The following is a 22,677-nucleotide window of genomic DNA, read 5'->3' on the forward strand; positions in this document are numbered from 1 at the left end:
GCGTACAGGAGTGTGTGTATGTGTGTGTACAGGAGTGTGTGTATGTGTGTGTACAGGAGTGTATGTGTATGTGTATGTACAGGAGTGTGTGTATGTGTGCGTACAGGAGTGTGTACATGTGTGTGTACAGGAGTGTATATGTGTGTGTACAGGAGGGTGTGTATGTGTATGTACAGGAGTGTGTGTATGTGTGTGTACAGGAGTGTGTGTATATGTGTGTACAGGAGTGTGTGTATATGTGTGTACAGGAGTGTGTGTATATGTGTGTACAGGAGTATGTGTATGGGTGTGTACATTTGTGTTTGTATGAATATGGGGGCCAGAGGGCAGCCTATGGGGAGTTGGTTCTTCTATCATATGTCTTCCAGGGATTAGCTTGGACTGTCAGCTAATTGGTGGCCAGCATCTATACCTGCTGAGCTATCTCCCTGGCCTGTGGTAGCATTCTATCACTTCCAGTTTTCATGTTGAGGCAAAGGTAAAAAACAGGATTGACATCTTTATTGAGCATTTCCAGTTTAGTATCTGCTGAGTATCAGTACTTAGTTTGGGATTAATGGCATCCCTAGTTAGATATTGTGATTTGGTATGAAATCACACATGGCTGACTCTGCTCTTCTTAATGCAATGGCGTTTCTCCCTCATATTTTCTTGTTTTCGTGTAGGTTTCAGGACTTACTCAGAGAGCTGTCTCATCGTGATCAAGGTGACACTCGAGAGCTAGCTGAAATGCCACCGCCTCAATCAAGACTTTTGCAATACAGACAAGTTCAGACTAGAAGCCCACCAGCAGTCCCGTCTCCCCCTTCCAGCACAGACCGCAGTAGCCACTTTTCTAACTGTAACGACAACAGCAGAGACATTGAAGTAGCCAACAGCCCAGCATTCCCACAACGCCTCCCACCTCAGCTCTTCAGCTCCCCCTTTTCACTGCCATCTGAACACCTTGCTCCACCTCCCCTGAAATACCTGGCTCCTGAAGGAGCATGGAATTTTGCTAACTTGCAACAGAATCACTTAATAGGGCCGGGCTTTCCCTATGGCCTACCTCCATTGCCTCCCAGGCCACCACAGAACCCTTTTATACACATACAGAACCATCAACACGCTATTGGTCAAGAGCCATTTCACCCACTGTCATCTCGCACAGTATCTTCTTCTTCGCTCCCCAGCCTAGAAGAGGTAAATGCCTTTCAGTGGTCTTCTGTTTGGGATCAGCGGGCAGTGAACAAACACTGCTGCTATCTACCTATTGGATGAAAGGAGATCTTCTCAGATAGGATATCTTTAAACAATAACCTTTTCTTGGAAAAAAATTAATGTTTATCTTTTTGTGCTGGTTCATATTTTGTGTGGTACTGTTGAAACATAAAGCCTCTTGAAAGTAGTTTAAATTGCTTTTCCGCACGTCTGACCTCTGAGAACACTAATATCTGAATTGTGTTCGCCTTTCCACTCTGGGGACATGGACCTTAGTGGCTTATCTTTTCATTAGGTTTATTTTGGTGACTAGTACTTGCTAAAGATGCCAGTTTTTCTAGTGAGTGGTCATTTCCAAGCACCAGTTCTCCCTCCTGCCATCCTGAGGTTTTAGTGGGATGTTATTCATGAAGCAGTGGGTACCCAGTCAGAGCAGTTTCCAAACATCACAGCATCTTGCCAGTTAGCCTAAGCCTGGCTGCTGAGTAAGCATCTGGAGATAAACTCGGCTTTCACGGCAGGACTCTTGCATCGAGGTCAGCAGCAGTCGATGGCATGAAGCCTGTAGTGATTCCAGGGGAAAGACTTTCAAAATGGGGTTGGAGAGATGGCTCAGCAGTTAAGTATTCTAGGTGCTCCTCTTCCAGAGGCCCCTGGATCCAGTTCCCAACACCCACATGGTGACTCAATTGTAACTCCAGTTCCATGGAATCAGATGCTTCTTTTGGATTCTGTGGCCACATGTAGGCAAAACGTGTACATACAAAAACAAAAGCATAACAAATTTCCAAAATTGTATAATGTGTAGCTTATCATTGTCTAGCTCTTCCCAGTGAGCTCACAGTGACTAAGGAGAAAACTCTGTAAAGGGAGTGACTGTGAGTTATCATATCTTTTTAAAACAGCATAAATGGAGTTTTGTTTGTTTGAGATAAAGTCTTAGTACGTAGCTCAGGCTGGTCTTGCCCTCTTATGCACTTAGATTACAGGCATGTACCGCCATACCTGGTGTGCAGTTGTGAAACACGATTAAAACGTCTTTCTTTGAGACAGGGTCTCACTGCAACCTCAAGCCATCCTTGAGCCAATATCATCCTACTTTGTGTCTGGGATTGTAGGCGTGAAGTACCACACCTAGATAACACAGATCTTTGGATGTAGTCTTCCTGAGTCGTGAGACCTCAAAGCAAATTATAGTTGTGTGAGTATGATGAGGCCTGTTCTGCTTCCCCTGGCACCTGGGCAGGGCTTATTTCCAGGGCTGCCACAGAGCTGAAGAACACCTTTGCAAGACCACAGAACTGATGATTTTATAAACTGCTGAGGCTTTCTTGACTGGATGTTCTCGTGGAAACTGCTAGTTTTTAGTTTCCTAGCCCAAAGAGTTGTTTGCCGCATTTGACAGTATTGTTGTCATCTCTATGGAAGAGAAGACTTTGGCACCAGGGTGTGCTGCTGGCACAGTTGGTGGGGACTGTGTCCCTCTTCTCACAAGGCTTCACTGTTTATACTTTGATTAGTAACACTTCCTACTGAATCACCTACTTGAATCACTGATCTTTTTAAGTGGTCCTTGATTTTGGAATTTAAGTTCTTTGTACACTGTCGCTTTCAGTGTTTGGTATTTTTGTGTCACTGCAAGTGTTATAAATACGTGCCTCCAGTTGTCAGTGAGTTCTTTTGCTTTGCAAAAACACTTGGTCATCTTGCTTCTGACACTAGGTTCGTGAGTGATGACTAACTTGCAGCAATTGAAGAAATTCTTTGACAAGGAAAATATTATTTTTACCACATTGTAGATTTTGACATTTTCAACGCATTAGGGTAAGTTCTGTGCGTTCAGAATTACTTTGCATGAATCATCTCACACAGTGAATGGCATATGTTTTCACTGTTTGTTTCCAACCTTTTAAAATGATTTCTTTAACAATACAAAGAAAGTTACTTTCTTCCCCACTGTGGATTCTTTTATTGCCAGAAACGTGGCAGAGTCATCTGATGGGATGAAAACACTCACGGGTTAGTCTAACAGTTACTTTGAATGGAGAGAATTTTTTCCTTCAAATTTTGTTTGACTAGGTTTTTGGTTTTATATTTACCTTTTAGACCAGATTTTGCTATGTAGTTCAAGCTGGCCTTAAACTGTGGTCATCCTGCTGCCTCCGCCTCCTTAGTGCTGAGATTACAAGCATGTACCACAAATACTCAGCTATAATTTTTATTTTCTTTGGAAAAATGAAATGCATGGCCAATATAAAACATACAGAAGCCAGAAAAACACCTAATTTCACTAAATAAAAATAGCTACCATAGCATTATATTTGGCTTTTCCTGGTGGCCTTAGATTAGAATATGTGGTGGGTTAACCTAGGGGAATTGAGTGACTGCCATGGAAACTGGAAACTGCTGTGCCCCCCATCGTATTGTGCCTTCCACTACCCCATCCAGTCGCCTTTCCCCAAGGTCAGGGCACTCTGAATGGGACCCTGTCTTTACAGCCCTTTGCAGTTCTGAGAGTAATTCTCATTGCATAACTAAGACTGAACTTCACTGGTTTTCCTTCTTTACTCCAAATTCAGTGGAAGCTGTGGGTGGCCTTTGGCTCTGTAGATGAGGCTGGGCCACACAAGGGGCTGTCTTTTCCAGGGGCAGGCCCTGACCATTCTTAGCTGGCAATAGATGAATGAATTCCACCAATTTGACTTCAAATACTAGTGCATGTTTGAGATCATGGTTTAATTTCCCTCCAGATATTTAGCTAAGTGTCTTCATACTGTCACTAGCTGTGGTATTATCACTAACTAGAAGTAGCTTCCCTGTTAAATGACAGATTCTTTATATAGCATTGTATTCTGCTCCAGTGTCAGCTGGCAACAGAATGCAATCAACAGAAATCCATTCTTAGCTTTGGGGCCTCTGAGGACTCTATTTCTGGTGATTTTGGCTCGATTAAGAGTTTTTCAAGACTGAGAGATGACTCAGTAATTAAGAGCATTTACTGTTCTTGCAAAGGACCAGGGTTTGGTTCCCAGCACCCACACTGTTGTTCACAACGGCCTGTATCTCCAGCTCCTGGGGATCTGATATTCTCCTCTGGCCTCTGCAGGCTCATGTATGCTCGTGGTTCACATTTATTCATGTAGACTTGCACACATACACAAAACTTAAAAAAATTTGAAGGCTGAATTTGTGTGAAAATGCTCATTTTGCATGGTAACTGTATGACCTCAAACCTGAGAAGCAAGCCATTCTTCAGTGTGTTCTGTATTGAAATCACTTTCTGATCATTTTCTCCTCCAGCTCCTCTGTTCTGTTCCAGATGATGCTCCTAACTTAAATGAGGTTCAGTGTTATGAACTAACATGCAGTCTTAAGGGGTAGAGTGAAGCCCATGTGCTGTCTTGTTTGTCGTCTTTCTCTAGGAAGGAGGCCACTCTGTGGTTTTCCTACTAGTAGAAGTTGAAAATGGCTTTGTCATCTCTTTCTCTTCCTTACATACCTTTAAAACCCCCTTTAGATTTCTATTTGAATTATACTAAGCATAGAGCTTAAATTAAAGGGATTTTATCCCTGGAGATTTTTCCAGTTTCCTCTTAGGAAATGGTATTCTCTCTACTCACTCCCCTAAGATTTTGTGTGTTTCTCTTTAAAAATTCTGTAGTGTCTTCATTTCTGGTTCCCGTGGGATAAGGTTGTTCTGTTTTATGCTCTGTTCAGTGTTGTGAATGCAAGCTTCTTGCATCAACGCTTTCAGGCATTCCATCTTAAAAGATAGCTCCTCATTCTCCTTAAGTGGCTGTAGATTTGTCAAGATAAAAACTTCCATTTAGCACGGAGTTTGTGGTGCTGAGGCTGGCACAAGGCACAGCTCCCATATCAGATGTGCTTTACTCGGAAATAGTCCGATTAAAGAAATAAATGGAGAAAATGAAAGATTCTTTTCAAATTGTCACTGTTCCAATCAGAATCGGTTTCTGAAATTGCACATTTTTGTCTGCAGTGATGATGTTATCATAAAAGCCTCATTAGAGATTGGGTCCCGGCTGGGGGTGTGACTGGTGGTTGAGCTCTTGCTTAGCATGCAGAAGACTAAGGGCCGGGTTCTCTGGTTGGGGGAGTGAGGCTGTGGCGAAGCGGGCAATGCTCCTGGGCTGCTGCTCATTCTGATCAGCTCTGTCAGTCAGCATTAGAGATGGCCTCTGCCTCTGCAGTGGCTCTGCCTTGGAATATTTCTTGTCCTAGCTTTTGAACAATTTCCTTACTTTCATTTTTCTCTCTACCACCTGTATTTTTTGCATTATTTAGTTTGGATTTCACTACGTTCTCCAGCCATCCTTGTCCCTTAGAGCCAAATATTATAATGGAGGAGTCTCATATTGACAAAGCGTTGATAGGTTTCACCTCTTCTCATTGATAGCTTGTGATTTGTGTTGTGTAACCAACTGGAAACACTGCTGTCGTTTTGGCTGAGTAAATAATGTGTATAGCAAACCTCCTAATCTAAGTATTAGTGATCAACGATTGATAAGATAGACCTCCATTCATTGCCTGAGCATCAAAGCTAATCACTGAGATGAGATGTTGGGCTTTAATTAAAGCTCCTGGCACTGTAGGTAATGTGACCTGGAATTCCCACTAGAGCACTTAGCTTTTCCTTGGTGATTAGCTTTGGAAGCATAATTATGAATATAGGACTTTAATTAATATGCTAACCTTTCCCCCAGTTATTTATTTATACACATCCATATTTAAGGATTTGCTAACTTAAACATTATAGATATGTTTTAGAGTAGCAAGCAAATTAAAAATTTTATTTAAATTGACAATAGCAATTTTTTTGATTTTCGAGACTAGCAATTTTTACATAAACTTAGTAATCATTTTTTTCGAGTCCATATATTAAATTGTACTTGAAATGTTAGCATTACATTCTGATATTTAGAAAGAAATACTAGCAGCAAAAATTAAAAATAGTGATCATATGTTTCATATGTTTACTGATATAATGATATCATAGTTCAACATGTATCAACATGGAACTTTTTTTTTTTTGAGACAGGGTTTCTCTGTGTAGCTTTGAAGCTGGTCCTGGAAGTAGCTCGATAGACCAAGCTGGCCTGCCTCTGCCTCCTGAGGGCTGGGTTTAAAGGCAACATTGAACATTTTAAAAAGGATTTATTGATTTTTGTTTTATGTTTGTGAGTGGTTGCCTGTGTGTATGTATGTGCATCATATCTATGCTTGGTGCCTAAGGAAGCCAGAAGAAAGTGCCGGTTCCCTGGAACTGGAGTTGTAGATGCTTGTGAGCCACCCTGTGGATGCTGGGAATTAAACCATGGTCCTCTGGAAGAGCAACACGTACTCTTAACCAGTGAGCCATCTCTCTATCCCCAGAAGTCATTTATTTTACCTCCTTTATTATCATCATTACTGAGTTACTGGGAATTGAATCTAGAGTCTCATGCATACTAGACAAAACACTGCCCCTCTCAGCTATATCCCCAGCCCTGTTTGTTTTCATTTTAAGAGAGGGTCTTACTAAATTATACAGACTGTTGTTGAACTTGCTGTCTATAGCCAGGTAGGGCTTGAACTTTCCATCCTCCTGCCTTAGCCTCTTGAAGAACTGGGATTACAGGCCTGTGTCAACAGGCCTACTTTCTTTAATTTTTTTAAATCACATGTAAGTTATTTATTTCTGTATGGGGAGGGTTCAGAGAGGGAGGGAGAGAGTTTTGGCCTGGAGGACAGCCTGCTGGAGTCATCCTCTGTGGGTTCTGTTATCAAACTCAGGTTATCAGGCTTGGCAGCAAGCACCTTTACTTTCTGAGCCACCTCACCAACCAACTCCTGGCAACTTTGTGTGTGTGTGTGTGTGGTTTGTTTATTTTTATTGTTTTATAAATAATATTAAAAATTTCCACTTCCTCCCCTCCCATTTCCCTCCCACTCCCCCATTCACCCTCTTCCCCCATTCACCCTCCTCCTCTCTCCCTTCAGTCCTAAAGAGAGGGCAGGGTACCCCTGCCCTGTGGGAAGTCCAAGGCCCTCCCCCCTCCTTCCAGGCTTAGGAAGGTGTGCATCCAAATAGACTAGGATCCCAAAAAGCCAGTACATGCAGTAGAGACAAATCCCAGTGCCATTGTCATTGGCTTCTCTGCCGTCCCCAATTGTCAGCCACATTCAGAGGGTCCAGTTTGATCACATGCTCGTTCAGTCCCATAGGCAACTTATTTTTAAAGGCACCTGAGGCACCAAGCTGCTTACGAGCTCCTGTTAATGAAGTTGAGATGCATGCCTGACAGGAACATGGAGGAAACAAGGAACGACTACAGCAAATGTTCTTGGGGCAAAGAATTACATTTTCAGTCATCTAAAAATTTCCCTTTTTGTGGGGAGGGGAGGAGCAACTCTCCCATTCTGGAAATCCATTTCATTCTAGCTGCTAAGTCTTTGAATATTCAGATGGCCCCAAATCTCAGAAATTCACAATAAGCAATGAATTTCTCAGTGCTAAGGAGTGAGCAAGCCTTCTCTGACATTCTTTTTATAAAACTGGTGTCTTAATTGTGGTCATTTTGGTCCTTCAGAGAGAAAGCATGTTGTTCTAAGTTGTAGGGTAAACTCCTCTATAAACTGTATCCTATTCAGTCTGGCTTTGCTTGTAAGAGGCATCCTGATGCCTGACCGTACACTTTGAAGAAGAGTAAGCAGTCAGGTGAAGTTGAGGCAGCCCAGAATGCCTCCGTGGTGCAGACTTCTCTTAGCTGGAGCGTTGTCTTGTTATGATCTGCTCTTTGGGGGTAGGAAAGCACAGCTGGCCAATTCACAAGTGACCTTTCCTGAGAGGTGCTTTCCTTAGGTGGCCCCAAGCTGACGAACACTCTGTCAGAGAGTCACGACCATTCCACTGTCGTGTCTGTCTGCTTTTCTTTTTCTTTACCTTTTTTTTGAGGGGGGAGGGGGTTTCTGAGACAGGGTTTTTCTGGTGTAGCCCCGGCTGTCCTGGAGCTAGCTCTTGTAGACCAGGCTGGCCTCAAACTCTCAGAGATCCGCCTGCCTCTGCCTCCTGCTTGCTGGGATTAAAGGCGTGCGCTACCACCGCAGAGCCATTGCATTTCTTATAAGAAGATACAATATAGGATACAAGCCTATTTGTATCATTGCTTTTTACATTGGAATTTTTCGGCTAGAGAGGCTCAGTGACACAAAGCTTGCCCATCACTAAGGGAAAAAAAAAATCAAGCAATTATTCTGGATTACCTTTGTTTTTGTTCTACAATTATAATACCATGTTCGTGAAAACCATTAGAGTTTGTTGTTTTGTTTTGCTTTATATCTACAATAAAACTAAGGCAATATTTGAAAAGAACTTTTAGGTTTTTCACTTGCCTCAGCATTGCCTGTCACAGTGCCAATTCTTTCTTTCTGATTTTTCTTTTTTGATGTCTTTGTACCAAACTGCAGGCGCATGGCTTTAAGTATACAGTGCTAACCTTAGGGAATCTAAGCCATTAGTAGGACATGAGAGTGTTTCATAGTTGGAAGTTTCTTTGAGTGGTGGGAAAATGAAAAGATATGTTTAAATAAATATCAAATATGATGTTAGAAGAGTTTTCATGACACAGGAAAATATCTCTGACTCTTAAAAAGATTTATTTTATGTGTATTAGTGTTTTGCTTGCACATATATAAGTGTGCGTGCCTGGTGCCCAGAGAGGCCAGAGGAGGCTGCCAGAGCCTTGCAGCTGGGTTATGGATGATTATTAGCTACCATGTGGGTGTCAGTCTTTTGCAAAGCATTAAGTGCTCTTAACCCCCGAGTCATTTCCTCAGTCTCTATCTGTGACATGTGAACAAGAAATTATCAAGCAGAATGTAATACAATTTTGTTTTCAGTGAATATTTATATTCATATGCGTGTGGAAGGAGATGCAGGCGGTGTTTAGTTTCCCCACTTTGCTGATGGTAACTTGGCTGCTGAGATGAGGGTCAGGTATCAATCTGACCTGTCAAGTGTAGTTCCCGACTTTCCTGACCTAGCAGATGCTGATGGCTGTTTCTTTTAGTCTTTTGTTTTATTAGGATGACAAATAGTATTTTTAAAAAATTTTAAATTTTTTTGTATTTATTTTTCTTATATGAAGGAGGAGTTTCATCATTGCATATTAGATACTAAAATATAGTCTATATGGAAAAGGCAACTAAATAATTTATGTCCTTTATTCATTTTTTAGGGTAATAAATCAGTGTATTAGCAGGATTCAAGGATGGTGTTGAGGCTTTCTCTTCCTGTTTTCACTTTGAATATCATTCTGAATCAAGTATCGTTATGTATTTGAATTGTCAGCACATTGTAGCTACACTTTTTGATATCTCATTCTGTATCTGGACGCTAATCTTTTAAGAATCCCATTCTGGTTTTTGTTTCCCAGATGTCTGTGTATAATGCAGATCAGTGGCTATTGTGTGTTAGAGTAAGAATGCGGTGCGCCTGAATTCGTGCATTGCTGTCACAGCAGCATCAGAGGGGATGTATAATGCTTAAAGTAGAAAGAAGAAATTCTAAAGGAAGAGCAAGATAAACTCCAGGAAATGAGAATGATGAAGACAGATTTCAGGACGGCTAATAACTACAGAAAACAATAGACAAGAAAGAGTCCACGAAACTCACAGTTGGTTCTTTTTTTTTTTTTTTTTTTTAATTTATTTATTATGCATACAATATTCTGTCTGTGTGTCTGCCCGCAGGCCAGAAGAGGGCACCAGACCCCATTACAGATGGTTGTGAGCCACCATGTGGTTGCCGGGAATTGAACTCAGGACCTTTGGAAGAGCAGGCAGTGCTCTTAACCGCTGAGCCATCTCTCCAGCCCCTCACAGTTGGTTCTTTGTAAAGGGAAAGATAGCATTTAGTGAGACCAGGAAGAGTCTAACTTTCTTCCGCATAACCCCCTCTTTCTCTCTCACTAGGCATGCTAAACCTGCATACCTTGGGTGTGCTGCTGGGTAGTGTGGAAACTCTTGCTTTGAATTTTGCAAATCTGTGAGTTGAAGGCCCTGAGGTCTGGGAACTCCTGAGGCTGCTGAGGGTCACAGTGGGAAGCTGTGCCTCATCTCCCAAATGCTGGTACCCTGAAGTCTTATCTGGACTCCCTCGGAAGCATTGTTGATTCCCTTGAAATGGTGATGTTCCAGTGCTCACACTCATACCCTGGTGTCCGCCCTAGTGCAGACAGGTTGAGAGGTAGGGTCATAGACATCGGAGGGATTACAGAAAATGGACTTTTTAGCCTTCCGCAACCCTTAAGATTGAGGATCAGAGTCTCAGGGAGAATTGAAGTAGAACAGAAAGACAGGAAAAATTATGAGGCCATGAAGGGAAAGAGTCCTTCATGCCAACTGCCAATCGTGGACTCCCTAGGCTAAAGGCTACTGTAGGTGTCCTGCTCTAGGAGCAGGCACAAAGCCCAGGCTGTTTCCTCTCATTGGAAAACAAGCTGAGACCCACACCTTCAGCCGAGTTTATTCTTCTGAGTGCCCCTCCTTAATCCTCATGCTTCAGTCTGTATTAGAATATTTTTAGCTCCCCCACCCCCCAAAAAATGATTGACAAGAGGAAAAAAGAGAAGACACTGGCTACTGATACCAGGAACAAAAGGAACTATGTCACTATCATGTAGGTGTCTTTGCAAGAAAGTAGGAAGGTTGCACACAGTTTTCAAAAGTGTAGGTGAGATGGGCCACATCCCTGAAGTCCACACACTTTCAAAAACCTGGCAGCAATGCAGAAATGTCATAGGCATGGACATCTAGCTGTTGAAGACTAGAATTTATGGTTAAACCACTTCAAGAGAGAGCTCTCTTGGACAAGAATTGTTTCACTACTGAATTTCTCCAAATATGTAAAGAAGATTTACCAATTATAATCATTGCCAGAGAATGAAAGGGAAAATGTGTCAGTTAATTGCATAAAGCCACCATTACTGTTTCCAAAGCAGGACAGAGACAGTACAAAGATGAAAACTATAGGCTTATTTCTATGGCAAGAATGTAGCTATCCTCAACAGAACAGCAAATTGAATTCAGCCAGGCACGAAGAAGAGAACAATACACCATGACCCTGTGCAGCTTATCTGGCTGGTGCAGTATTTGGAAGTAAATCAGTGTGTAACCTACCATGTTAACAGTCTGGGAAAAAGATCACATGATCATCTCAATAGATATCTCCCCTTCTGAAAACAAAAACAACCCACCATCCTCCTTACTCCCAACCCACACACAGTCACACAAAGTAGAAAGAAACTTGCACCTGCTGCAAGGGGTCTGTACACGTCCGCAGCCACCAGTGTGGTTAATGGGAAGACTCTGCATTAGAGAGAAGTTAGGAGATTAAGTCACAGTGGTACACACCTCAGTCCCAGCTGCTGGCATGCTGAGGGTCGCTTGAGCCTAGGTGGTCAAGACAAGCCTGGGCTACGTGGAGAGACTTGTCTCCAAAAGAAAGATGGGAAAGCAAAGGGGGTGTGGAGATTGATGAGCAATGAAAAGAACAAAAGAGGGAAGGGAAAAAGAAAAGAGAAAAGGTAGCAGGGTAGAGTGCTTGTTGGAGGTTGCAGTCAGTGGGTTGAACAAGGAAATAAAAGTTAAGAATTGAGACCAAAGGAATGAAACCTTTCCTTATTTGGTGTATAAACCATTTTCATTTGCTGTCTGTTCCTTCGCCCATAGCCATCTAACCTGTGAGGAACAAGTCTGATGAAGATAGCCTTCCACACGTTCACCTTCGTGTATGCGATAGCTGAACCTATAGACCTTGTTTGTTTTTCTTTCATTGTATTTATGTAATTTTCTGATAGATTCCTGTGTCTCCCCATGATCTATACTGTTGGTCTAGGTGCCTGTTAAAGACAGGGCTTATGAAGTGACCGTGCGCAGTGTTCTGTGTCACTGGGCTCTTACGGTCTGCTCTCTTTGAGCCCCTGGCCGACATTAGTGCATTAGCATTCACATATAAAGGCTGGAAAGTGTGGTCCGTGCAGACAGCAACAGGGCGGAATTCCCAGGATGACAATTAAAAGACACTCCATCTTCACTTCAAGAGCTAAAAGTCTTCCTTACAAAAATGACTGCACAAACCATTTGATCAGTCACTCAAGGGTTGTCTGGCCTGGAGAATGAGCACTTCCGAGGGGTTGGCTTTCCTGCCTAGCACCTTTTAAGGACCGTAAAACAGGATAAAACAGTTGGCTCTTTGCAGGCACCAGGGGCCACCCTGAACACCCTCCATTTCTAGCTTATTAGTACTTTCTACAGTCCCAAGAGGAAGTGTGTGCTGGAGGTGATCCATTATGTAGATGAATTTCCTAGGTGACACTTGGAGGTCTAAGGCAAGACCTGAAATCGAGTCCTGCTGGCTAGGCTCTAGACAGGTTGTTCTGTACTGTCTGTCACTGCAGCTGACACCCAGTACCTACCACAGTCAGGCCCGAACTGGAGAGCCCCAGCTGTCACTACGTCTTGAAATGGTGATCAAATAGGCCTTTGTCAGGAAGCCAAGGGAGTTTGGCTTGCATACTTTTAGGAAATTTAGAGAGGAGGAGATACATAAGTTAATTGGGTTTTAAACCTGTGAAAAGACTATTGTAGAGAAAGTAACGAGTGTTCCGTATCAGCTGATTAACTGGGAGACAGACGGTGAAGTCAGTAAGGAGTGCTTATGCTAGAGGAGACGGATCTTGCTGGCGGGGCCGAGCAGAGCAACTGAGCAGAAGCTGGGATGCCCAGTGGCTCTGGCCCAGCTCCGTGGGTCGGCCGACTTGGGGACTCCTATTCATACCCAAGCTCTGCTGTTCTCTGGAAGAGCTATTCCAGAGAATGGCTTTATATGTGGCTTTATAACTAAAGACAGCTGGGCACAGGACCACATAGGGAGGGACCGTCCAAAGATGAGTTTCAGGCCCAGGTTTCCTGACACCAGGTTGGAGTACCTGCTGCATTTTAAAGGGGAGAAGCTGAAGAGGAGAGGGCCCTATACCACGGAAGAGAATTTCCTTGAGAATCTGTCCTGCTCTGTGAGGATCCGAAAGTGATACGGGAATGGGAGGAGGCGCTCAGACTCACCACGCATCCTTTTCTTTGTGTAGTATGAGCCCAGAGGACCTGGTCGGCCCTTGTACCAAAGAAGAATTTCATCTAGCTCAGCCCAGCCTTGTGCGGAAGAGGCAAGTGCTCCCCAAGGCAGTCTGGCTCAGGGCAAAGAACTGCAGGACCACAGCCGCCCGTCTGCTCTCAGCTTCCCAGCCCCTGAGTCCTGGGCTAACACCACCTCGTCTACCCCCTACCAGAACATTCCGTGCAATGGACCCAGCAGGACTGCTCAGCCCAGAGAGTTGATAGGTAAGAGGAATGGGTGAGTTTCTAGAAAGCCTATTTTGATTCCTCAGTGCCTCAATATTTATGGGCCTCTTTCCTGTCAGTCCTGCCCACGTGAAATCGCTCAAAAGCCACTGTGTCTTTGCAAGGGTGCATGGGTGCTCTCTCTCTATCTCCCCTCCCCTTCTCTCTCTCTTTCTGTCTACACACACACACACACACACACACACACACACACACACACTAGTGTTAAGTAAGTGGTAAAAGATTGGAAACGAAGCTATGTGTTGATGGACTACACCACTGCCTGGGAAGACAGGTGGAAATTCGATGTTTCCACGTTTTCCCTCTCATCTTCCATGTCACTTAGAATGTAACATTCTAAGTTATCGGTATATTGGTGCACACCTGCACCCCAGCACCAAGAAGGCCAAGGAGGAAGATCAAGAGTTCAAAGGCAGCCTAAGCTACATACTGAGATCTCGTTTGGAAAACTAAAACATTTCAGTGTAAATGTGCATTACAAGAAATGGGAGTGTCTGTAGCGGGTAGACCCGGTGCCCCTGAACCAGGTTTGCTGCTGCTACAAGTGTGTTCTGGTTCACAGTAGCCCAACTTCCCAGGCAGATGAGTGTTTATCTGTCAGCACACCTTCCAGCCTCTGTTGACATTGGTTTCTGTGTTGTAGACCAGGCTGGCCTCGAACTCACAGAGATCCGCCTGCCTCTGCCTCCCAAGTGCTGGGATTAAAGGTGTGCGCCACCACCGCCCGGCCTTTCTTGGTGATTCTTAAAGAAAAGGGGCTTAAAGTGTGGTTTTACATCCTATGGCTGAAGCTATGTGTGCTTGAGCTAAACTGCCCTTGCTTTCTCTAAGACCGAGGAACCCGTGTGCAGGCTGCGCTCCTGCGCCCCTGGTAAACCCTGTTCCTGTTCTCTGTTTCTAGCGCCACCCAAGACTGTCAAACCCGTTGAGGATCAGCTGAAGCCCGACAGCGCGGAGGTGTCCAGTTCCTTCAACTACACGGTGCTGCAGCACCTCGGCCAGTTCCCACCCCTTATGCCCAACAAACAGATCGCAGAGTCGGCCAACAGCAGCAGCCAGCAGAGCCCGGCAGGGAGCAAGCCCGCCATGTCCTATGCCAGTGCTCTGCGGGCCCCGCCCAAGCCCAGGCCACCACCCGAGCAGGCCAAGAAGGGCAGCGACCCACTGTCCCTGTTCCAGGAGCTCAGCCTGGGCAGCAGCCCGGGCAGCAACGGCTTCTACTCCTACTTCAAGTGACCGCGCTCTCAGAGTGTTCAGTTCCTATTTGTTAGTAGAGTTGAGGTGGCAGGCTCCTCTGTGTGCAGCCCTCTGCCCAACGCTGACCGCGCTCTCAGACCCTTGCTGCTAGACCTGCGCCTAAGTTTAAAAGTATATCCTATTATTTTGCATTTTTGATGTGAGTCAGAACTTTGACAGCTTTTATGTAGAATAAAAATATTTTTAAATTTGTGTATTGTTACATATGTTTGCATCAAGCTAGCAGCTAAGAGGTTAATTGTGCAACTATAAAAAAAGAAAAAGAAAAAAGTTTGTCTAAAATGTATTTAAAAAGAAAAAAATGTTAAGTAGCATTTACATTTATTCGATAATATTACCATACGCTGGGTTTCTGTACCAGAAATGGCCAGTTGATGTACAAATGGATGTTATTTTTGCTTAAATTCATTTAAAAATTTTTTTAAATAAAGGGGCAGCATCTTCTAAATACTTTATCAGTTTTTTTTTTTTTTTTTTTGTGACAGGATGCTGCATTCTAAAACTTTCAGAGTTTTAGACTATCTGTGACATGCTGTTCTCTCCATCAGCGTAGGGTAGAGGTCAAGGCCTTCTTTACCCATGTATTCTATATGCCACTGGGTTTTGAAATGTGAAAAAAAAAAATAAAGCAAAAGAAAAAAAACCCACAAAAAAAAAATAAAAAAAAAAACCCAAAACCTAGTGGCATACTTAGTTTTGGTTTGGTTTGTTTTTTTGAGAAGCAACACTTTTAGTTTGTTTTTAATGTTAATTTGATAGTGGTTTTTTTTTTTTTTTAACAAATCATGAAGCTGAAAAACTTTTAGGATTGTTGGTGCTTAGTAGACTTGATAACTGTTTTAAAACTGCGTGAATTCAGTGAGACAAAACCTTCTCTCTCATTCTGCATGTGTGATGTTTGTAGCCTGGCCTCTCCTCCAGGGCAGAAAGGACTGTGCCGACTAAAGGTTTGGCTTTCTTTTCCTCCAGTGAAAATCTTGGTACCTTCTTTGATGTTTACATTAAGATATGACATTACACATGGTAAGTCTAAGATATTTCTAGTTGTTCTGTTTGAGGAAGATCATTAAAGGAAAAAGAAAGTTTGTCCAAAAATCGATCAAATCTGGGGCATGTTTCCTATCTTTTGATTCTTCTGAAGTTCCCCCTTGAACTCATTAACAGCTGTCTGCAGTAGTCCCCAGCCTGACAGTTGTTTCGGGTGACGTTGAGAGGGAGGAAGAAGTTTCTGTCCTTCCCATGTGTTCTTTAATGCATTTGAAGTAATGAATGTCATTGTTTCTGACCCAGTAGCTCTAATTTTGTATTTCTGAGATATCTTGAGACTAATATATATATATATATATATATTTCTTTTTAATATATATATATATATATTTCTTTTTAAATTAAGATGAGCCCAGGGGATATTTCAGAAGAGCCCAACCTTCCTGGTGATCATTCAAGCATAGTTTTCTGGAAGGTTATTTTGATAGAACATTTTAAACTGGGTTGAAAGTGGCAAGGGGAAGGTAGAATTACATCTGTATGACTAGGAGTTAGTCTATGGCAGCCATCTCCAGCCTCCTGGAACTCCCAGACACTGTGGGATAAAAGGCGGCCTTGGATAAGGACTAGCCAACTCCAGGATCAATGACGGCCACCTCTCTAATTTAGTTCCCTCTTTGTGCTCGGGACTGAGCCATTGCTACCTGGCTTCCTGTCTCAGACCGAGCACTCTTTTGAGGTGGCAGATGTGGACCTACAAACTGGAGATATGTTAATGGATATTACACATCACAGCAGGGAAGTGGAGCTAGTGGGCCAGGGTACCACGCTCTGTGCGTGATGTGACATCCCCATGTATTTTGGGTGTGTTTTAGGTTAAACAAGACAGCTTTTGCCACAGGACTGGTTTTCTAACTCTGTGCCCAAACAAGAAGTAGGACTCCCCCATGATGAGGCTGTCCGTCCCATCGTGACAGCCCTGCCCGCACACATGCAGACCCACAGGACAGCAGCACACGCTGGGCAAGTGCTCAGAGCCGTTTTGCTAATCCAGATGGAACTATGCTGTCAACTCCGGTTCACCTCTTGTCAGCGGAATATTGCCTAGTTTTCTTTTCTCATACTTGAACCTCTAAAACAATATCAGTTTTTAAATTATTTATATTTAGCTAAAGTCACCTGTGCTGTGTGTGCCCTATCATCTTATAGAGAAACACTGATGGTGGGATGCCTGGATGAGGAACCCATCAGATTGCAGTGACATTCTCCAAGTGGTTATTTCTAAGAAATGACACTAGCTACTCCCTAGGTGACTGTCTGAGTGTTCCCATCTCTTCCTTTTTCTGCAGCAGGTAGAGGATTTGTTTCTGTGTTTTCATGTTCTGCATACAGTGCGTGTTTGAACCCAGCTCCCTCCTGTCTTCCTGTCTGGACTCAAAGGAGCCTATCACTTAAGCCCAGCATCTTGTAACAGTCTTCAGCAGTCTCATCAGAACCGTTGTGAGGTCTTACTGCTGCTCTTGGCTGTTACTTGGGTATTTTGGCAGGGTTAGTTAGTGTCATGATATAGCTTCTTTCACTCATTAGATTCAACCTTAGAGCTCAGATGGAGCACACATACATACGTGTGTGTGTGTTGTGTATATATATATATGTTTGTTTACATACATAAGCACACCTTTTTTTTTTAAAGAAAACTTGATAGCTCTGTGATGCTCTTCTGGGTGGATTTCTTCTGAGGTCATTTTATGATTTCTTTCATTTCTTTGTTTTTTTTATCAGTGGAGTTTTGTTGTCCTTGCCAGTACTGTTTTTACAGTACACCACAACTTGAGATATTTCTTTTCCCTCCTCCCTCTTTTCCTCCCTCCCTCCTTTCCTTCATCTTTTTCTTTCTTTCTCTTTTAGGTGATAATTCATGCTAAGTTTGGTCCCCCTTTCCCTCTTGATCTAAAAATGGATTCCTGTTGAAGTCTGACCAGCCTCATTCCTGTATCATGGATATTTTCTGGTGTGTTTTCTTCAAAGAAGCCCATTCTAGCTCTGCCATTGCTAATCATAACATCTTGTCTTGATCAGTCCGTGGTTAATTACTGACCATTCAGACTAACGACCTCAGTCTTCCTGGCCTCACACAGACATGCTTTCTGTGTGGGCCGCCTTGCGTGCGGAACGCATCCAACTGCCTGGTGTGGGTTATTTTTGTATCATTTCGTTCTAATCAAGATTCTAGGATGAGTTCAGGTTTGGTCTGAGCGTCAACTGATCTTTTCTGTTCAGAGAACTGCAGGGTAAGTAAGTTAAGCAGAAATCTTGTGGAATAAGCATTACCCAATTAAACACAGCTGTCTCTTGAGCCTATTTAGGGAAGAGGGTTCCTTGTTTCCGAAGGCACTGCAGTCCTGAAGAAGCTAACTGGCTTTAACCTCGAGCTCATATGTTGTGTTGTATTGCCCTAGTGTAGCCGATGGTTCTGTTGGATCGGTTTCATTCCGAGAGCACAACTGAAAACCTAAAAGAACGTATCTCTAACCACTGTGACTAAGGGGCAGGGTGTGTAAACAATTGTAGGTTAAATCTGAGTATTTCAACTATTGTCATGGAATAAGTTAGATGTCCTTAAATAGTTGACTTTTAGGAGGTGCCCATGTGTGAAAGATGCCATGCGTGAAATCATTGCATAGTGGAGAGTTTTGTTAATAGAAAAATTCTATAAAAATGAAAGATTCAAACTTCCCATCTAGTAAAACATATACATTACTGCTTTCAAATCTTACTAGACTATTCATCCTTCCCCGCCCACCTTTCCCACTTCCTCAGAGTTCAGCTTGCCTTTTCGCCGTAAGTCGACAATGTTTTTCTTGCCTTCCCTTCTGCATATGGAAACCGTGCTTCTACCAGAAGCAAAAAAAAAAAAAAAAAAACCCATACAGGTACACATGTCTTGGTAGCTCTGGCTTGTCTTCTGATCGCCGTTCAGACTGCCTAGAAAAGAGAACGGTGCGTTGGCCACTTCCTGTTCCGAAGATCACTTAGTATGTCCCCCATCATCGTGTGCCCAGACAGAGCTCACATCACGTCGGTCTGCAGGGCGCTCACATTCCCTTTGACAAGGCTGCTAGATTCACACTTGCCAGCTTGATCCCTGTTTAATATGCAATCCCAAGACCGCTGAAGGGGGGGGATCTTCACTAGAATTTAATGTCCTACTATGATATCAGAAAAGTGGCATTATGTCATTGACTCTAAGCTAGAATATCAGGTTGAACCATTTTTTTTTTTTAAAGTTTTAGTGTAACATTCAGACACTCGAACCTACTAAAAATACTCTACTGCTTTGGAGTGATCTTTAAAGAAGGCCTCATCGAAAGGGAGGTACCGAGTAGAATCTAGACGTAGGCTTGAGAGCCACGGTTAAATCCCAGCCCATTTCTACAGTGGGAGCCTACAGCTTTCTGAAGTGAGTTTCAAGAAGTAGCCCATGTGTCTTGTCGTTTCAGTCATGAGCGTGGTAGACCAGACTTTACTTGCAATTTGTTCAACAGAGAGATTTTATTTTGATACAAATATTAAACATAAAGCATAGTAAGTTTTATATAATTCTATGAGTTCATTAAACAATATTGAGATTTTTCAGTATGTTTTAGGGGGTCTTTTTGGCTATTTCTACCTCATATGAGGTCTGTACTTTATTTAGCATACTAGCATGTGGTTGCCTGCCTTAGAATGATGTATGGGAGGGGAAATCAATATTACCTTCTAAGAAATTTTGATTTTTATGGAATATTGTTTTAGTATTTTAATGTTTGAAAGTAAGGGGGAAAGGGTGGCAAATTACATATAGTGATAGCTATTTACAAATCTGTCATATTTTAAGATTGTGAAATTGTGAGCAAGATAGAGCAAAAAAGAAAAAGAAAGTGATTGTGAAACTGAATGGCCTCAGCTTCCCCTGGACGGGTTGTTGACGTACAGAAGACCCCTGTCCCCACCCCCACCAGGGGGCCCACCACAGCTGTCCAGGGACCCCACTGGTCTAGAGAAAGTTGGAGCATTTTCCATTTCTTTACTCTTGGGTCACTTTAATAATTCTGATCCCATAAGTGGCCCATTCATGGAAAAAGCTCTCTCTACCTTTGGGGTCTCTGCCACTTCTCATTAGGGTGCAGGGGCTTTCATGTCTAGGGTGAGTTTGTCATTAGGGGCGGAGCTGCCGGGCTGTTACCTGGAAGCTGTGCGTTTGTGGGAAGAAGCCATCGGGTGCCCCGAGAGGGCATTCGCACTTCTCGAGGCTCTCAGTGCAGGAGTCCCTGTCCGAGGGTGGCAGTGACGAGCATCAGAAACATAGTCCCCGAATAATGGAGTCTAGAGCTTTTAATCCTTCTTCTCTGGTATGTGTGTTGGGGGCTAGGGCAAAGAATTTACTTTCATATTATATGTTTCTCAGGTTAACCAAGTTATTTGGGCTCTCTGCCATGCCAGCAGTGGTAGGGAGAACATGGGTATTGTATATGGCGGAGAAAAAGCAATTGTTTCTGATTCCCTTGCTACCTTGAAGAACTCTGTATGTTTGCGGAAGAGTTGAGGGGAGCACACCACCTCCACAGCATGAGTGGCCCCTAAGTCATAGCAGACATGGGTGGGCAAGTTACTGTTGAGAAAGAAACTGCCTACAACAGAATAAACCTGACAGGTCTTTGGATATTTTCACATTTGTGTGTTGTGTTTAACATTCAGCCTGGGCTGCAGCTCTGCGGGTATTGGGCTCTGCTTCTCTTTTTTCGTTTGGCTTTGAATTTACTGTTACTAGCAAGAAAACAAATCTATGTTTAAGGTAATAGAGTGTAGAAAGGCATAGGTGTAGAGGTATAATCCACAGTGGCCATCCTAGAATGCAGTTTTAGAATTCTTAGCCCCCAGTACTTACTCCCTGAGAGGTCCGGAAGCTTTAGCTGCAGATTGCTGGCGTGCCCAGCACAGCTTCCTCTATGCACTCCCAGCTTATGAGGGATTTTGGTTTATTTGCGATTTGTCTTGCATGATACCACTTTGTATCTTTCAGGAGGTCCAGGTTAAAGTCCCAGAGCGTCAGTTATAGCTGAGACTGTTTCTCAGTAACACCCCTTCCCACACACACAGAGGAAGGGTCCTGCTCCTATAAATCCGTCTTTAAGACATTATATACATCAAGTACTGTATTTGGTCTCTGTGCCAGCCATCTGACCCAATTCTTTGAAAACCATAAAGGTAACAGTTATATGTAACGCTAGCATCCCTGGTGAATAGAGTGGTTCAGATACTTTCTCTAAATTATAAAGCTAATAGGGTTTGCATTTTAGTAAAGAGTCCTAATCGTTAGTGACACAGGGTCTTTCTAATGTTTTTTAAAAACTACAATTCTCTAAATGTGGCCAGCGGTGGATAGAGTCATGTAGTAGACTCATTCTGGGTCTTCTCCTGGGAAAACCTCTGTGAGGGAGGCCACGTAAAAAGCGCCCTGGTCCATGTCTCTTGCAAGCACCACTTATGCAGCATCTGATTACGCATAATCTCTGGCAAAAGTAATAACAATGACTACGTTCCGTTGCGGTCTATCATACCTCATGTGGGAGGCCCTAATACCTAAAGAGTTTATTCTTAAAAGTTAAGATGATTTTGTATCATAGAGAACCCCAAAGCTGTCCTCCGAGGCTTTTCTTTTCTCCTCTCTTTGTCTTTCCTAACTTGGTTTTTGGAATCCCTTTAGCTTATGCTACTTCCTTAGGACATGTTTTGAGCCCAGGAGTCTATGGTGTGATCATTGTCAGTGAAGTTCTTTTGTTTTAAAAGATTCATGGTAACACAAAATGTATTTTACTGCTACAACTAAAATGTATTTATAATAAAATGCCTTTTTAATAATTCGGAGCGTGTTTATTTTGTGTGCACTTTCTGTCTTTTCCTTCCATGTTGAAAAGGGTTGGAGCCACGAGCACACACAGAAAGCCGTAAAGCTCATGGGAAGGAGAGCCCACTGTCAAGAAGGAAGGTTGTGACTTTACGGAGAGCTGTGATGTAAATCACTTCAGCAGTAGCAAAAAGCCGTTTGGGCATAAGTAATGTCACCTGGAAGGTTAAAGGCAACATAGAAATGATCTTCAAGGTGTCAGTCTCTAGGTCAGGATCTATTTATGTTTTAGCACATGTTTGAATTACTCTTAACAAGTCTTGTAGTCATTAGTACCAGGCCTGTGTGGCTCGGAATTTGAGAGGTCATTAATCTAGTATATACTGATGTATTAAAGAGGGGCTGGTACTACACCTCACAATACATAGAGAATTGCCCCGAGCCCATCTCGTTTCTGTTGGAGAAATGTTTATGTCTGTGGCGATGCAGCTTTGAGATGCACTAGAAGGTTGCACACTGCTCCCCGTCTCATATTTTTTGTTTAACACCCCATTAATGTGGTGCCCCTAGTCTGGCTTGAAGGTACCATGCTTCAGGGCTGCCATTGCGAATTACATGGCTGGTCTTTCCCCGGGACAACAGCTTATAATCCATTGCACTGTATCTATCTTGTTAAAAAAATTTTTAGGTTATCTTTTGTGCGTGAATGTTTTGACTGCATGTATGTTTGCACTATGTGTGTGCCTGGTGTCTGTGGAAGTCAGGAGAGGTTATGGGATCCCCTGGGACTGGTGTTATAGATAGTTGTGAATCACCATGTGGGTACTGGGATCTGAACTCCAGTTTTCCGCAAGAGCAGCCAGCACTCTAATCAATGGCTCCTCCATTGCAAATAGACAATTTGCTTTATGTTGCTTAGACAGGGT

At 43.0% G+C, this 22,677-nt stretch overlaps 1 protein-coding gene across 1 annotated transcript in view; it reads left to right on the top strand.

Moving 5' to 3' along the window:
- The window catches only part of Helz (helicase with zinc finger), a 142,115-nt gene extending 120,350 nt beyond the window's left edge, over positions 1-21,765 (top strand). The window contains exons 28-30 of the mRNA XM_050164283.1: positions 666-1,182; positions 13,347-13,599; positions 14,522-21,765. Of these exons, the coding sequence (XP_050020240.1) occupies positions 666-1,182; positions 13,347-13,599; positions 14,522-14,856 (1,105 nt within the window). The 3' untranslated portion in view covers positions 14,857-21,765. The remainder of the gene's footprint in view (positions 1-665; positions 1,183-13,346; positions 13,600-14,521) is intronic.
- Positions 21,766-22,677: the final 912 nt, after the last annotated feature.

This window comes from Alexandromys fortis, unplaced genomic scaffold (genome assembly GCF_014885135.2).
Source record: "Alexandromys fortis isolate MF-2015 unplaced genomic scaffold, M_Fortis_MF-2015_v1.1 scaffold_156, whole genome shotgun sequence".
NCBI lineage: Eukaryota > Metazoa > Chordata > Mammalia > Rodentia > Cricetidae > Alexandromys > Alexandromys fortis.